This window comes from Lissotriton helveticus, chromosome 5_1, assembly GCF_964261635.1.
Source record: "Lissotriton helveticus chromosome 5_1, aLisHel1.1, whole genome shotgun sequence".
In the NCBI taxonomy this organism is placed as follows: Eukaryota; Metazoa; Chordata; class Amphibia; order Caudata; family Salamandridae; genus Lissotriton; species Lissotriton helveticus.
In genome coordinates, this window is record NC_136065.1 from 1,399,075,938 (window position 1) to 1,399,094,815 (window position 18,878).

The 18,878-nt window shown below is 43.0% G+C and overlaps 1 protein-coding gene across 2 annotated transcripts in view; it reads right to left on the minus strand.

The window, feature by feature from the left end:
* LOC144755444 (bile acid receptor-like) overlaps window positions 1–18,878 on the minus strand; it is a 614,559-nt gene that overhangs the window by 315,682 nt on the left and 279,999 nt on the right. For both annotated transcript variants that reach the window (XM_078644369.1, XM_078644368.1), the window contains exon 4: window positions 6,109–6,471. In XM_078644369.1, coding sequence (XP_078500495.1) covers window positions 6,109–6,471 — 363 coding nt within the window. The remainder of the gene's footprint in view (window positions 1–6,108; window positions 6,472–18,878) is intronic.

The window sequence follows — 18,878 nt, forward strand, 5'->3', positions numbered from 1 at the left end:
TTTGCGAACACAAAGAGGCCAGTTCGTACTCACGCCAAAATCCAGCACAAGCCGCCACCAGCCTGTTTCTCTGCACAGCAGCATCAACAGCCAGTGGGGGACTGCCAATGCGAAGCACCAGCCAGCCCGTCAGCAAGGCCCGGCATGCTCTTCGTGCAACCGCCTTTGATGCTCTCATTGCTCCCCGTGACCCTCTCCAATGTGAACGGGACTCTTGGCACAAAACTTCAGAAGGTAAAACTTCAATGGGACTAACCTGGGACTGTGACCGACTAGCGCTCCATCCCTGTCGACCCAAACATTTAACTTTGACCTGGTCTAGCACAACTAGATAGCTGCAGTTGAATCTTTATGCTTTTAAGTGCTATTTTTCACTTTATTGTATACAAATTCTAACTCCAGTTCTACTGATTGGATTTTTGTCATTTCTGACTTATTTTATTTATTAAATGTAGCTCTATTTCTCTAACTTGGTGTCAGATCATTTGTGTGGTGTTTACACTATTCTATTATTTGAAGTGTTGCACAAATACTTTATACATTGCTGCTAAGTTAAGTCAGACTACACTGTGCCAAGCTACCAGGAAATTGAGCACAGGCTAATTTGGGCTTTGCTTGTGCCTTACCCTGACAAGCATTATGGTTGCTGCTTGACCAGAGCTTACCCCAGAACCCAATTTCTCACAGAGATGCTTATTATACATTGACCCTACAGCATGCAAGCAAATCAATTGCTGCATCACAAACCACATCAACATAAGAAGGGGAATGCTACAAGGCTGCGCTCTCTCACCACTTCTGTACACCATTGTTGCTGAACCTGTGCTCTTAGAGCGTGCCATGAGCATAGGGGGCTGAGCTTCCTGGGTACAGATGGGTCTTATCTGCCTTTGCTGATGACCTCCTGCTCTGTCAGGGACCCTGAAGTAAACCTCACTCCAATTATTAGGGAAATTCTGAAATTTGAAGGAATGTTGAGACTAATAATGAATTGAGACAAGTACCTTGATTCCACACCATAGTGCCCTCTTGCATTTCCTCCAAGATGTGCACATAACTGGTACTTATTTGGGTATCATGGTACAAGCATTCTTTGCACAAGTATTCAGATGCAATCATGGTACGATCATTCATAAACCATTAGACAGTTTAGACACATTGACAAAGCTTCCACTGTCCCTGGCCTGAAGAATCGCCACAATAAAAGTGGTTGTTCTGCCGTGGATGTTGTATCTGTCCCTGAAAATCCCCATTGTCCTCACCCACGCTTTTTTTGTGGTCTAAACCGGGTAATGGTCAAGCTTGCATGAGTAGGGAAACAGCCCAGATTCGTATGGACCCGACTGGTGCTTCCATGTAAACAGGATGGCCTAACAGTCCTTGACCTGAAGCTGTCATACTACATACCAAAGGCCCAGTTTCCACACTATTGGATTCACGGCTCCGGGAACTATTGCTTCTGTGAATGGTACAAGATGCTAGCATTCCCATGTCACTGGCTGGTCAGCCCCCATAAGAAGACACTAATGGCTAGACATTGATGTCATACTGCTCTTAATAATGTTGTCATCTATAACAATACAAATATTGTAATGTTGCATGATTCTACTCTATATCGCGGTTATGTCTTGTCCATGCTGATGATTGTGACAAACACATTGAGACTGTCTCTGTTTTTGACCTTTTGTGAAAGATAAATAAAGTTTTAAAATAAATACACTTTTATTTTGAAACGGTGCATGCATTTCTTTTTTTTTTTTTACTTTAAAGATTTTTATTTTTGGTTAACAAATACATAATCAACTGCCATACCATTATAAGATTATATTATACAATGAAATTAAAACCAATGTATAATCAAAAATAAAAAAATACAATCATGAAGGCAATGACATGGATGGCAATTAGAAAAAGTCAGTCAAATAAAGGAAAGACTACAGAAAAGAAAAAGAAGGGAGAAACAAAGCACAGCGAACATAGATACACCTTCAAAGTCAATATCTATCTAAAGGATACAATATGTCAAAGAAAAGGAATCACAACAGGTTTATGAATCACAAATCTGTACTAATAGGCATATAAGAACTGCTATAAAATGTTAAAAAGAAGCTTAAACGTTAGCAACCTTAGAGAGATATGTAGTGAGAGGTGACCACAAAATCTCTCTTTGTATCAACATTGGAAGAGTTTGTAAATGATAGCTGTCAAGTCTATGGTGATCGCAGATGTTAAGATTTTCTGTTGATTTGCACTGAAACATAATTTCTTGTAAAGCTATGGCGAGCAACAAATCTATACATTTACCATATTTCTAGTTAGTTGTCCATATTGTTTGTAGTCCACTGAGGAATATCTTGTCTATGGAAAACGGTGCATAAATTCCAGTAAAGTCAGTAATTCTATCCCATACCTGAATCCAGAAATCAAAAACCACTTGACATTGATAAAACATATGAACCTGAATAGGCGTTACATAGCTAACAAGTATCTTGCCTAAGAAGTTTGAGTTTAGACAGTGAGCAGGTGTATAAAATAATCTATTAATAAAATAGTTTATTATTTGAGTTAAATTAGCAGGGCGAACTGTGTAGTGTTTTTGACCCATATTTTAGCCCATAAAGAGGCCAGCTATATTGTAAATCAGCTTCCCATAATGGTTCCTGCTTAGATTTAGATCTATCTTGAGTGGATGTGAGAAGTATTATTATAGATATGAGAAGCAGTAGGAGTTTTATGTGATATTGGTGTCGTGTCAGTCGTTGTTAAGGAATGAGGAAACAAGTTGAGGTCTTGTAAAAGAAGATCATGTAATATGTTATATTGATTGTGGAAGGAAGATGATGAATTGAATAATTGAGAGAAAATTGGAAAGGAAATAATTTAATTATTTGTGAAAAGTTGGGAAACAGTAAGTAAGCCTTTGTAAATCCATCTCTTCCACAAAAGAGGTTTACATTTCGGAATCAGCAATTCGTTATACCAGATGGGATTTTGGAGAAATGGCTGCAATGTGGAGGTATTAGAAATATGAAGTGGTTTGATCAATGAAAAAGAGTGTGAAATAAGTGATGTTAACAAGAACTTAGGGGTTGCGACATATAAATAATCTGTTTCTGGGAGAAGGGAAAGATCATAAAGGACTCTGATGCATGCCATAATTTTGGTTCTGCCATAGTAGGCTGAAAATTAAAGGGTTGAACCTGTTTAATACTAAGGCCTTGTGGTAAAGGTAGAAATCAGGAAAGTTAACACCTTGCACCAGTTTGGGGAGTTTGAGTCTATTCAAAATGATACACAAGATCTTTTCACATTCCAGAAAAATATGGATAAAATGTCGTCTAGAGAAATTAAGTATTTCTTGGGAATTTTAATTAGCAACTTCTGAAGAGAAAAATGTATAATGGGGAGAATAAACGTTTTAATTTTGTCGAGATGTGTCCACCTAGATAAGAAGATCGGTGACCAACCCTTAGTGAGGTGCGAAACTCAGAAATTATGCTACCCATATACACTCTTAATGTATCTCTAAGATTATAGGTATAGAAAATTCCTAAACATTTCATCTTTACAGGATTCCAGGATAATACTGCCTTAGGAAAAAGCTCTTTTATACAAAATGTATTAAGAGGTAGGACTTGAGATTTATCCAGGTTAAGCCTATAACCCAATATGGCAGAATATGACTTCAATTCTTCAAAGAAAGATGGTAGTGAGATTTCGGGTTGTGAAATGTAAAGAAGAATATCGTTGGCAGAAGCAGCATATTTAATATGAACCTTTAATAAGAATTTAACCTGAAAGCCATTTACATTTTTTGAGGTTTTAATTTGATGCAAGAAGGGTGCTAGTGCTAATATGAATAATAACAGAGATAAGGGGCATCCTTTCCTGGTGCCTCTTTTGAGAGAAAAATAAGGTGATTGAACGCTGTTTACTAATACTCTGGAATGCAGTGACGAATAAAGTAAGGAAATAAGTTTAAGAAATCGGGCCCAAAACCATGCCATTTTAAAGCTTGCACAAGGAACTGCCAATTAACTCTGTCGAATGCTTTCTCTTTATCCAGAGTGAATGCTGCTAAGGGAGAATTAAGTCTGGTTACTTTATTATCATACATGAATTGTATACACCATTCTGATGCTTGCCCAATCTAGGCTGTTCTTGAAAAACCAAATCCGGGAGCATATTGATTAGCTGTAGGACAAGAGCTTTCGCAAAGATTTTGTGATCCGTATTTAGCAAAGAAAAGGGCGATAATTATTACACAAGATCAAATCACGATCTTTTTTTAGGAACAATGCATATCATGGCTTCAGTGAGTACCAGTAGATGAATTAACAGAGAGAAAATATTTATAAAGCTTGAAATGTTCAGGAAATTAAATGTGGGAACATTGAAGATAGAATTCTACTGTAAAGCCATTGGGCCTGGGAGCTTTACCTTTTGGTAGTTTGAAGTTTGTCTATAGTAAATACACATTCAAGGGATGAGGTATCAATTTTTGTAGAGATGTAAGATGCAAAGTTTAAAAAATAAGAATTTCTAAGACTTTACATATGTAGGGCTGTTTTTAGGATTGTAAAGTGTTTGGTAATATTTTGCAAAACATACTGCTATGTCTGCGTTATGGAGCAATTCGGAACCAGTGGAGTTAGTGAGTGTCTTAATAGTGTTTTTATTCCTTTCTACCTTTTAAATAATTGGCAAGCAAGGCTCCTGCTTTGTTCTTAACCTCATAATAACAAACATTAACCCTGAGTAGTGTGCCACATGATTTTTCTGTAGATAATTTATTGGACTGATTCTTTCCTGCAATCAGTACGTCTAGATCTGTCTTATTATTTTTAGATGTATAATATACATGTTTCAAGTGTTTAATGTTGGTTAATAAGGTCATTGACCTTTTTTCTTAAGTTTATTCCTGATGAAACCTAACTAATTATAAACCCCCTAAATGAAGCCTTAAAAGCATCCCATACGAAATTTAAAGAGATATTGCCTTTGTCAATCCGTTCGAAAATGTCTGAAATGAATGATTCAAATGTGGTGAGGAAACCTTTGTCAGAAACTAAAGAATTATTGAATCTCCATCTAGATTTGGGATTGTGAGTATTTAGGACTTCAAAATCGGTTGTAACAGTGGCATGATCAGAAATCAAAATTATTCCTATCTCAGAATGTGTAAGATGTTGAAGCAGATTCTTGGTTAAAAAAATATAATCAATTCTTGTTTTGGACTGATGGGTAGGGGGAGTAAAAAGAATATTCTTTAAGGTCCAGGTTAAATATTCTCCAGGAATCAGACAAGGGGTGGTGAGAACAAGTGCGTTGGAAAGCTTTCTGTGTTTTATGAGGTGACAATTTAGTAGAGGAAGAGAACTCAAGAATGGAGTCTAGTACCTGGTTACAATCTCCATCAAATATGATATTCTGTGAATAATGCTGCATACTTTTATGAGAAATGGATGTCCACATCTTAGGATCTGGATGTGTTGGACCATAGACAGTGAAAAGTCTAAAATTATCAATATAAGAACCCATCTACCATTTCCATCAGATTCTTGGGATACAAATGAAATATTTAAACGTTTGTGACCGAGTATAATGACTCCATTCTTACGATGTATATATGGGGAACAATATACATCACCAACACAGAATTTCTTCAATCAAACAGCCTCTCTATCTGTGAAATGTGTTTCTTGGATTAAACCAATTTGACATCAAACAGTGCATGCATTTTAAGAGATGGATTATACAAAGGCTCTCTGTGCATTAATGTACTAGATCCCTTTTTTAATTGATCTAGAACTCTTGCTTAATAGCTTTAATTTTAGATATTTAATGGATGATTGTAAGTTATGTTTTGAAACTAAACATTTCGTTGATCTTCTACCTCACAAGATGATGAAGCCATAGTTTTAAAAAAAACCTTTTTGGGGACTAGGTAAGGCCAACCTACAGTTCTTGAGCTCGAATTTTCCTCATTAATATACATTAACTCATTTATAACATCCCCTTGAAGATACTAAAATGATGTTTCTATTGCAAGGCAACTCTCGTGGACACCAAATTCTTTTACGCTTTTCTCTATAACAAGGATATTACCTTTGCAGCCCTCACAGGTGAGGGCGTTGTAGTGGTATCCTGAAGCTTTATCACCGCACACCACACAGAGCTCCTCCTGCCCCTTAATGCGTATGGAGGAATGGCTCAATCTAGGCCGTTTCATTCCAAGATAGCTGTCCTCGCCATTATGGACCACCATGCAAGGCGGCCTATTTAACTCACATGTATTCAGGTACAGCCCGTCATTGTACTGCGAGTCCAGATTATAACTACTGTACTGGCACTGTGAAGGTCCAGATTGCAGTACCGGGGAGTACTGCACATTGGAATACTGGCAATATGACGGCGCTGCCTGGTAGTCTGAGTCCTGCAGCTGGTAGTTGATGTGGTCTGGTAAAACATCTAGATGCAAAAATATAATAAATGCAAAATGTGTGTAAATAATCATGATTTCTGTCTGAGAGGCAAAAATTAACATTTCAAAACTGCAAAGACCAAAGGCAGCCAACTTATTTTAACTCACCAGGAGTATTATACTACACATATGAGTCCTGCACTCATCCCTGTGGAAGCCTCCAAATAAATTGTGAACGGTATCAACAACATATGGAAAGAAGGTTCATTTTGCATTTCTTAATAGAGTATATATTTGTGAGTTGATAGTTTGCAATCTTTCTTGTACACTGCCACTGGCACTGTTAGTGCACTGGTGGCCCTCAACATTTTGACCAGATGTAGCTCTGAGGCTGAAATTGTATGGTACCTGGTGTGTGTACTCAGAACCCCAGTTTTGTAGAGGTTGGCATCTGTGTGCCTTTCTACAGCATAGTTACTTAGGCTGTGGCTGGGCAGCTGAAAATAACAATGACCTACTATGTAACGACTACATCTCAATACTTGCTAAACCAAATTATCAACACAAACTCCAGTGTTTTGTTAATTACTTCATGCTTCAATTTTTATACAAATTTCCAAATAAATATGCATGTTTCATCAGTGCATTGGTTTAAGTTAGCAATACTGAATAGGATTTCTTGTCAAACCTTATCAGTAGGGCCTCTAAATCTCTACTGCCAAACTATGGAATACAGCTTTGTTTTCACCTGGGTAATTAAAAAACAATATCCTTCAACATTCAAGATGGCTATAGAGACCATAACCACAGCCATCCTTCAGTATGTGCATTTTTGTAGGTGAGGGAGTGAAAAAAGGGAGCTTAGAATTAGAATGATATGAGCATCAGAAGGTGCAGTGTAAAGAAATGTAAGTGTGTGAGAAGGGCAAGTAAATGGCGCTTGCGAGGGAAAGGAGGATTTGAAAGAGGCAATCCATTGTGTGCATGTGTTTGTGAGAGGAGCATTTCATTGAGAGTTGAGGGAGTGAGAGTGCATGTGAGTGACAACGGTATGGTAAGAGGAGTGTGTGGGACAGAAAAGAGGGTCTTTGTGAGAAGGTTGTGAGAAGATGGCGAGACTAGAAGATATGTGAAGGGAAGATGTGAGAAAGGAGTGTATGAGATGAATAGTGAGATGACTGCTGGGAACAGCAATGTGTAGGGTGAGCTTGAGGAAAGTGGGAAGGATAGAAAGAGCAAAGTATTCAGAGGATGGACAGAAACTGGATTGTGAATGATAAGTGTCAGTGGACAGTGTGTGAGACAGAGAACGGTGAGAAGAGAAAGTGTGAGGCTCATGCCTTTACGAAAAAGAAGGGTATAGTATTGTATCTGATATTTGTAAAGCACGGCTATCACTCCGCGGGAGTATCTTGGCTCTGTGCAGAAATAGATGGGAGCTACAGGATGGTCCGTAATTGCCTAGGAGAGTAATGAAGGATTAAATAAGAGAGAAGCATAGAGAGTCCAGAGCTAGGTTTTTAGAGATTTCCAGAAACAGGCTTCAGATTGGATGAGACGAAGATGGCTGGGAGGTATATTCCATGCTTTTGCCACAAGGACAGTTACTGATCTACTTCCTTTACTTTTATATTTGAAGGGTGTGTGTTTTAAAAGGTTGCTGAGGAGGATCTAAGAGGGAGTGTGGTGACATAGGGTGTGAAACTAGATCTTAGATACACGGGTCCCTAGGCCCTGAAAGCTCTAAAAGTGATGAGAAGTATCTTGAATAGCACTCTTTTGTGAATGGGTAGCCAATGCAACCCCTTTAAAGCTGCGGATGCTGAGGAGCGAAGTGGCAGCTTAAGTACCAGGTGAGCTGCTGAGTGTTGAACGGTCTGGAGTTTTTTTAGGATTGCTTTGTGGGCACCTGCGTAGAGGCAATTGCAGTAGCCTAACCTAGAGGTTAGAGGATAATAGGGCTTCTGCAACAGTTTTCCTTGCTGTGGCTGGGAGAAGGTCAAAAAATATTTCAGGGATTTGATCAGCTGAAAACCCTTCCTAGACTCTGATAGTGCTTGTGGACGGAAGGATAGGGTAGAATCTAATTTTAGAATCTAATTTTACCCCAAGTTTCTTTACTACCTCCACCGTATTTTTATTTAGCGGCCACCAGCAACTGGGGGTGAAGGTGTTGGCTTTGCCTAGGAGCATGATTTTAGTTTTTTCTGAATTACACTTCAGATGATTCTGCTTCATCCAGCGAAAAAACTCTGTGAGACAATGTTGGAAATGTTCTTCTGCCGTGACTGAGTGTTTACCTAATGTTAGGATCAGCTGAATGTCATCTGCATAAGAGGTAGTTTCGATGTTGAATGATGACATCAATTCTATAAATGGGCCCATGTAGATGTTAAACAGTACTGGCCTTAATATAGAACCTTTTGGGACACCTATATGCAATGGTTTCATGGCAGACTGGTAATGCCCAAGCGTGGTTACTTGCTTAAGGCCTATCAAGAATGATTTGAACCAGGCCAAGTGCCAGATGGGAGATGCCACATGCATTGAGGCGATGTAACAAGATCTCAGGGGAGATGGTACCAAATGCAGCTGCTAGATCTAACAAAATCAGTACTTAATTTTTCCCTTCATCCAGGGCAGATTTAAGGCTCTCCGAAGTATGTAGAAGTGCTGATTCTGTGGAGTATAAGGGCCTAAAACGTGATTGAGTTAGAGATAACATGTTAGTGATTTCCAAAAAGGTTGTAAGTTGACTGTTGACTATTTTTTCAGTCATTTTACTGAGACAGGGCAGTAAGGAAATAGGCCAGAAGTTAGAAATGGTGGTGGGGTCTGATAGCTATTTTTTTCTGGAGGGGCTTGACTGCCATGATTTTCCAGTCTGGGGTACCTCTGCTAATGAAAGTGATGAATTGATTATACTATTAACTCCTTCAGTGCTCATGACGTGCCCCCGGCCGTCATGAGTCATGGTAGGCGTGTGTTCATGATGGCTGGGAGCCGTCCGAACGTTGCCACTCCACCCACGTGGTGTTAATTTCCCACATGTGCGAGAGAATTAATCAGTGGGCAGAGTTCGGATGGCTCCCAGCCATCATGAGCACACGCCCACTGTGATTTATGATGGCCGGGAGCCGTCATGAGTACCGGAGCGCCAATCAATCAATCAATCAATCAAGAACATTTGTAAAGCGCGCTACTCACCCGCTAGGGTCTCAAGGCGCTGGGGGGGGTGCTACTGCTCGAAAAGCCAGGTCTTTAGTTGCTTCCTGAAGGAGAGATGGTCCTGGGTGAGTCATAGATGGGGGGGGGAGGGTGTTCCAGGTCTTGGCTGCCAGGTAGGTGAAGGATCTTCCTCCGGTGGTGGTTCTGCGGATCCGTGGGACGGTGGCGAGGGCGAGGCTGGCGGAGCGGAGCTGGCGGGTTGGTGTGTAGAACGTGAGGCGGTTGTTGAGGTATTCGGGGCGCAAGTCGTGGAGAGCCTTGTGTGCATGGGTGAGGAGTCTGAACGTGATCCTCTTGCTACGGGGAGCGAGTGCAGGTCCCTCAGGTGGGCGGAGATGTGGCTGTGTCGGGGGATGTCCAAGACGAGTCGTGCTGAGGCGTTCTGGATGCGCTGGAGTTTTTTCTGTAGTTTGGCGTTGGTCCCAGCGTAGAGGGCGTTCCCGTAGTCCAGCCGGCTGGTGACGAGGGCCTGGGTGACCATTTTCCTGGTTCCAGTGGGGATCCAGCGGAAGATCTTACGGAGCATGCGGAGTGTGTTGAAGCAGGAGGAGGTAACGGCGTTAACTTGCCTGGCCATCGTGAGGGAGGAGTCAAAGATGAAGCCCAGGTTCCGTGCGTGGTCCGTGGGCTTGGGTGGGGGGCCCAGAGCAGGGGGCCACCAGGAGTCGTCCCAGGCGGAGAGGGATGGGCCGAGGATGAGGACTTCCGTCTTTTATGAGTTCAGTTAAAGGCGGCTGAGCTTCATCCTGTCTGCGATGTCTTTCATTCCGTCCTAGAAGCTGGCTCTGGCGGAGGTGGGGTCGTTGGTGAGGGAGAGGATCAGTTGGGCATCTTCGGCGTAGGAGATGATGTTGAGGTTGTGCTTGCGTGCGATGGCTGCGAGGGGGCTCATGTAGACTTTGAAGAGGGTGGGGCTGAGCGAGGAGCCTCGATGTACGTCGCAGATGATCTTGGTGGCTTCTGCGAGGAAGGGCGGGAGACGGCCTCTTTGGGTTTCGCCACCGCCCAACTCCACCCTCCCTCGCACCGCAGTAGAATTTGGCCCGCGGCGAAGGAGTTAATGAATGGGTTCACAGTGTCAATAATGGCATGAAGGATTTTCGGAGGGCAGGGGTCAGAGTGGGATCCTGATTTGCAGGAGAGGATAGCTTGGCGAGATTGTTCCATGTCAATCATTTGAAATTAATGTAGATAGTGTGCCTTATTCTGGACTTTAGGGCTGGTTTGGTGGTGGGGGAAGGTATCCCCCTAAATCCGGGGTACGTTTTTTAAATTTTCTGTTAAAAAAAGTCAGCTATTTGATTACAGAGAGACTGCGAGGGAGGAATTTCTCATTTGAGTGCTTTAGGATGCGTGAAAGATTTCACTGTTTCAAAAATAGTTTTTGGATCTAAGTAAGCTGAGGCAAGTACTTTGGAGTAATATATTAGGCTCTTAAGGCTTGTTTGAACTGGGAAAGATCTTCTGATTCATAGTTTCTTCTCCACCGGGACTCAAGCTGCCTACATTGGAGGTGTAGATCTATCAATTTTTGTGTGAACCAAGGAGAAGAGGATTTAATGATATAGTTATTCCTTTTTAAGTTGACTGGGGGGCTAGAGTATTACAGAGTATGGACATCCAAGAGGTAAAATGTTGTGAGTCCCTAGCAGGGTCTCCTGTTGAATTGGGTCTAAGGTCTAGAGTTATATTATTAGGGTCAGTGTTTGCTAACATTTTGCTTCATTTCCGGACCATAGTGGTATGATTTTGGGAGACTTGTACTTTATCTCAAATGGGAAAAACCAGTGGTCCGTCCAAGACATGGGTAGAGGGGAATTGATTTTTAGGGTGTGGTAATTGGAACATTTTCCATCCGGGTGTGTCCGGCGTTATGAGTGGGGGAGCATAACAGCTGTTCTAGACCTAGGGTGTTTAGTGTGCCTAAGAAGTTTGTGACTCCTGGTTCGTTTTTGTATTCTAGATGTAGGTTAAGGTCCCCAAGGAGGGTGAACTTGGAGTACCTGAGGAATAGGGGGCCAAGGGCGTCACCCAGCGAGTCTTGGAATTGGATGCTTGAGCCTGGCGGACGATAGACTAGGGTTCCAGGGAAGGAGGCGGCGGCAGACTCATCAATCTGAAAACAGAAACCCAATATTTCTGCCCCTTTTAGATCAGTGATCTCAAAAGGGGAACATTTTTTTTTGCAGAGTTTTATATAGCGTGAACTAGACCCGAACTGAATCAGGTATCAGAGCACTTTACATAGCACTAGTTAGGTTACATGAGGACACGCATTCATTTTAGGCACGGGGAGATTAAGTGATTTGCCCAGAATCACAGGAGTTTTTTTTTTGGCGTCGTTACCGAGACTCGAATCCAGATCCCCAGGTCCGAGGTCGAGCGCCCTAGCCGTTAGGCCAACTCCTCTCCCAAACATTGAAGCATTGAAGCGTATTGCGGTAGAGAATTCCAAGCCCACCTCCCTGTGAATCCAATCTATCTTTTCTGTGTATGGAGTATTCCTGGGGAAGGGTCTGCGAAATATCTGTGCCGCACCACTACCAGCGGTAATTGCAAACACAACAGTGATGGACAGAATGTGGATCAATGTCACACATTCACCCGAGTCCAAAGATCTGGGCCCAAATCCATCGTTTTTCCACTCCACACCACCCTGGGTTAGACAATGGCGATATGCAAATCAGCGCTGACCCTGTGCCCCATGGGAACAGTCCAGTCCGAACTACAAAAGCCATGTCCTTCCCAGAACGGAAACAAGCATCCGAGGACCGGCCCGGTTTCGAGGTAACACCTCTCATCAGCCCGGCTAGCTTGATTCCAGTGGTGTGGAGTGCCTGGGACTCACGTCTGAGCATCCCCAGTACACTTAGAGCGGTAATTGCAAACACAACAGTGATGGACAGAATGTGGATCAATGTCACACATTCACCCCAGTCCAAAGGTCTGGGCCCAAATCCATCGTTTTTCCACTCCACAAAACCCTGGGTTAGACAATGGCAATATGCAAATCAGCGCTGACCCTGTGCCCCATGGGAACAGTCCAGTCCGAACTACAAAAGCCATGTCCTTCCCAGAACGGAAACAAGCATCCGAGGACCGGCCCGGTTTCGAGGTAACACCTCTCATCAGCTTGATTCCAGTGGTGTGGAGTGCCTGGGACTCACGTCTGAGCATCCCCAGTACACTTAGAGCGGTAATTGCAAACACAACAGTGATGGACAGAATGTGGATCAATGTCACACATTCACCCCAGTCCAAAGGTCTGGGCCCAAATCCATCGTTTTTCCACTCCACACCACCCTGGGTTAGACAATGGCGATATGCAAATCAGCGCTGACCCTGTGCCCCATGGGAACAGTCCAGTCCCAGGCACTCCACACCACTGGAATCAAGCTAGCCGGGCTGATGAGAGGTGTTACCTCGAAACCGGGCCGGTCCGCGGATGCTTGTTTCCGTTCTGGGAAGGACATGGCTTTTGTAGTTCGGACTGGACTGTTCCCATGGGGCACAGGGTCAGCGCTGATTTGCATATCGCCATTGTCTAACCCAGGGTGGTGTGGAGTGGAAAAACGATGGATTTGGGCCCAGATCTTTGGACTGGGGTGAATGTGTGACATTGATCCACATTCTGTCCATCACTGTTGTGTTTGCAATTACCGCTCTAAGTGTACTGGGGATGCTCAGACGTGAGTCCCAGGCACTCCACACCACTGGAATCAAGCTAGCCGGGCTGATGAGAGGTGTTACCTCGAAACCGGGCCGGTCCTCGGATGCTTGTTTCCGTTCTGGGAAGGACATGGCTTTTGTAGTTCGGACTGGACTGTTCCCATGGGGCACAGGGTCAGCGCTGATTTGCATATCGCCATTGTCTAACCCAGGGTGGTGTGGAGTGGAAAAACGATGGATTTGGGCCCAGATCTTTGGACTGGGGTGAATGTGTGACATTGATCCACATTCTGTCCATCACTGTTGTGTTTGCAAGCACCACTACCAGAGCCATGTTTCTGTAACAAATACAATATCATGGTTCTGATCCAGGATCAAATCATGAATATTCTGGGAGTGCTGAGGAGAGATCGAGTATTAAATAGTCCTCCTATGAGTAATTTAGAGGGTCTTGCTGCTTTCTTAGGTTGTTTTGGTTGGGGGTTAAGTGTAAGCTTGCATTTTATACATGTAATTGAGCAGTTCCAGTTTTCTGGGTGCAATTAGTTGTCACAGTTCTGTAGGGATTTATTGAGATGAATAATATGAATAATAAAACAGAGTTGAGGGATTCAAATTTTATTGTTTAAGTTTTCAAAAATACCATGCACAATAAATACATAAAAAACATTAAACATAGTTCATTAAAAGAGAGAATACTTTTAACACATGTAACTACGCCCCACTAACTTGCAACTATGCTCTCAAACTGTGTAACTTGTAACTATGTAACTGGTAACTATGCTCTGAAACAATGCTCGTCCTCGTAAAGCGCTCTGATACCTCCGGGTCTAGCCAGCGCTATACAAAACTTTTCAAATAAATAAACTTGATCAATATATTTCCGATGAATTAATATTTATCCAAATGCTTATGCTCTCTGAAAGTTTTATGCTCAATTCTAAAATGATTTACAAAAGCCGATTGACCAATTGCACTTCACCACACATATTACTGTACCCTTAGTTGCAACAACAATTATAAAGGTCCTGTTGGGGTGCACGTGGCAATAGAGGGAGCCAATCGCACAGCCCATGACAGTGGAAGACAGATATTGTCCTTTCAAATTTCAAACACCAAACCTCACCATCCTCAGTGAAGGTTTTTCATTTATAGGTCTGTCCAAATGTGACAAAGCCACCAAATTGTTAATTCAAATCCTCCCAGGTAAAGGCGTACATATTCCGATATGTTTTCAAAATATTTTATTTATAGTATGACATATAGGAACATTCATTCTTCTTTACTTTTGCTTGTGGTCAGTTGTATAGATACTTGCAGTCAACTCGTTTTGTTCAATTTTGTACCTCTTCATCGCTTTTGGTGTGCAGATCCACCTTTAACAATTGGTAGTAGTGCATAGCTTAATCTTGAGGCTGTAGCATACCACAGTGGTCAAATAATTAGAAATATAGCCGCAGTGAAGGACTGTAAGTGGAAACGTGTTCAATGAGGTATCTGAAGTATTTCACAACATAAATTGAATGATATCATTCGCTTTTGCACTCTCACGCAAGAGCAGAAAGGAATGAAAATGGTAGTCAAGGATGGAACTTCTGCGGCTCCAGAGCTATAAGCTATACACTACTACCTATTACTATGGGTGGAAATGGAAAATTATTTTGTTGTTCCAGAAGTTGTGTGTTACCTATCGTATTTCAAAATCACATAAGCTCACCATTTCTAGTGGGGTAACCTGAAAATTACAAAACCTGCACGAACTATTATTACGTTATGCCTAAATTCATTGATGTAACCATGAAGTTGAGCTGTTGATGTACGACTTGGACTTGTTACTTACCTACTGGCTCTGTATGACGCTTCTAATGATGGTATATTTATTCTAAATTACAATTTATCAAACATAATAAAGTGTTTCCACGTTAAAAAATGTAATTTGCAAAACAAAATCAATTTCAAAAATGAAAATAATTTTTGTAAATATCATCTTATCTGAAAATAAAATAAAAAAACTTCATCAATAAAAGTATTTATTTTCAAAATAGAAAATAATTTCATTTGTTTTGTTTGATCTGTTTATTAAAGATTTTGTTGTTGTGTACATGAATACAAAACAATATACCATCATTAGAAGCGTCATACAGAGCCAGTAGGTAAGTAACTTGTCCAAGTAGTACATCAACAGCTCAACTTCATGGTGACATCAGTGAACTTAAGCATGACTGGTAATGACAAGTGGCATATTTCGTCAGTCACCTCCCTTTGTCTAAAATGCTGTACAATCACGTTATGGGACATTATAACTTCAGCTAAGCAATATTTGTCAAGTACATAAGAACGTTTCTTATGGCTTCACTCCGCCATAGCACAGCAATCTGTTTATGGAGTCAAACATTTTTTATGAAAAACACCTAACATGGGACAAGCTGTTGGGAAGGGGGAGGGGAAGGGAAATAAGAGCCCCATGGGGTAGTGAAGGAAACACGGATCCCAGTTGTCACAAGACAGGAGCCTGTTGATTATCATATGGGTGCACAGCCTGACTGCCAGGAGAAATGACCATTCAGTGTGGGGTACAAGGGATTCTATCTACGCATCAATACGAAGCTGGGACCGCCTTCATCACAGAGAACTCCGCCCTAGAAGCCTTCTAGTCTAGTTTCCGCACCAACCACAGCACCGAGACCGCCCTCCTCGCCGCCACTAATGACATCAGCATCCTACTCGACCAGGGACACACTGCGGCCCTCATCCTTCTTGACCTCTCCGCAGCCTTTGACACCGTCTCACATCGCAGCCAGACTCCACGACGCGGGTATACAAGGAACCACCCTCGACTGGATCCAATCCTTCCTCTCCGGCAGAACGTAGAGGATCAGACTCCCTCCCTTCCTTTCTCTCCGACCTCACTGATATCAACTGCTTGTGGCAAGTCGCAGGAGCCACTTTTGGCCCGTTGCCGTGTGGGTGCCCGTTTCCTGCTAGGGGATTGTCTGGAGGCTTTCTGCCGCGTACATCGGGTGCGCTACCTGCACTCCTTTCTGCCCTTCTCGGCGCTGGAGAAAGGCCATTACCTCTCACACGCACTTCTTGTTTTTTTTCTTGTATTTCATCGGTTGCGAGCATGGAAACTCGGCTGTATCCCTGGGAGCTTTCTTAGTGCCCGTACTGGAGTGGGGTCGCTGCCTCACGGCGGGTGATCCTGTTTGTTTCATGGGCGTGGGCGCTCAACGGAGAGTTCTGCTAGCACAGCTCACACTGGGCTATTAAGCTGGTGCTTTTACGGAGTCGCTACTGGGGACTTCGCCACTGAATGTGGTGAGATTAAACCAATACAGAGGTCCTTGGCGCATGTACATTTGACATTGCTGTTCCTATAAATCTAAACAGAGCTCCCCTACCTGCCAGAAGTCCTGTGATTTCTCCACCCTACCATTCGGTCCACTCGTCTCCACAGCCCTGGTCCGACGCAGGCTTGCCTGATTGAGCGGAGGGCGTGTGGGGAGGTCGAGCACCACCTGACCCTGGGGGGCGGAGTCACTGGCACCACCTCTTCCTGGGTTGCCTATTTAGCCCACATGTGCTACACCGCATGCAGCGGATGCGTGTGTGAGGGGTCTTCTCTCGCATTTAAGCTTTGGTTTGTTTTATTGCTTAGATTTGTTTTTAAATATTGCTTTTTTTGGTGAGGTGGCTTAAGTCTGGGCATTATACTACCCTCTCCCACCCAGCAGCACCTCGATACCTTTGGCGCTAGCTCCCCTACCTGCCAGAAGTCCTGTGATTTCTCCGCCCTCCCATTCGGTCCATTCGTCTCCACAGCCCTGGTCCGACGCAGGCTTGCCTGATTGAGCGGAGGGCGTGTGGGGAGGTCGAGCACCACCTGACCCTGGGGGGCGGAGTCACTGGCACCACCTCTTCCTGGGCTGCCTATTTAGCCCACATGTGCTACACCTCGCGCAGCGGACACGCACAGCGGGCGCGCCACCAGCGTGCCAAAGGCAAGCCCGTCTGCGCCCGTCCGCGGCCAGCCGGGGCTAGGGGCCAGGCACCCTGTCCATTTGTATGCGTATTCCTCCCAAGAACTAGTTGCACTTCGGGGCAATTGGGCTATTCCGGGCCATAAGAATCATACCCATATTAAGACATAGCCAATGCAGTCCAAATACGGCAAGGCTACTCCCATAGACTCCTAGAAAGCACAACGTGTTCTTAAACAAACCAAGCCTCCAGCAGCCCGGGAATTCCCCCTGCTTCTGTATTGATTTGTCCTAGAACTCCCGGAGTCCTGAAAGAACTGCGAGTTCTTAGTGACGTCTTATGTCCAACCTTACGTCAAACTCGGCACCTTCCAGGTATAAATATACCAGCATCTGCCCATGCAAAACACACGGTGGTTTGGAGCAGATCGACTATCTACTTGCCCGACGCCCTGCTGTAGCAAGTGCCGAAGGAAGCCGACCCTCCGCCTGACGCACTGAGAAAGATGCTGTCTTTTCTCCTGCTGAGAAATCCAGCTCCAGTGTTTCCCTGTCACCCTTGCGGGTTGCTGGGAGATCGAGTCCTGAGAGAGAGATACAAGACCTCCTTCATTCTATAACCAAGATACGGAGCTGATTAGACCCTTAGAGAATTCTTGATTTAGATTCTTGGCAGAAACTATCTTAACTCAAACTACATCTCACTTACTCCTTCCCATGTACTAGGCTTAGGTTAGGTACACCGGGGTAGGCGTATCTTAGAAGCACCAGTTGAGTACGTTTAGTCATTATTTTATCATTGTATGTATTTTATCCATTTTAAACACCATATGGCTTAAAACCATACCATGCTTTTACAGTATTATTTTATAATACTCCTTTTACTGTACGCACTTTACTTTATGACAAGTATTGCGATTGTAGCAATTCACTTCTCTTGCATGACAAAGAAGACTGTTCAATAAATAACCTCTTTTATTGAAAACGCCCGTCTCTCTGTTTCTCTGCACTTCTGGTGAAACTAGGCATGCACGATTGACTGAGGAATATAGCTATCTATTGTTTCCGCGACTCTGGAGGTATACTCCTTATTCTTGAGGGAGCAAAGTTGTCATGATTATGCGTTTGTAAGAAATTAATCCCTTCTTGTGAATTCGAGAAAGTTTCTTGTGACCTCTGAGCTAGCTGGTGGCATTCATAATAAAGTCTAACATATTCAATAGAGACCTAGTCGACCTAAGTCCTACGTCTAAACTATTGTTCATGTTATTCCAATGCGCAGAGCCTATTGGGAATATAGGAACTACACTACTTGGCACCCAACGTTTGGTAAGGAGATAATTTAACGCTAAATACTAGAGTAACTCAGTCGTGCTTTTCACACAGACCCCTTTTTTCCCGTAAAAACTCCAATAGACGTCTGGAGTGGGTGAAAGGATAATATCTGCCAAAACTTAGCAGGAGGAGAATCCTATGAATTAGTTTTTGGTTTAGTCAACGTTGAAGGATACAGTGTTCCAAAATATTGTGCACCTAATCTTTGTTTCCTTGAAACTTGCTCTGCAAACTTTCTGTCT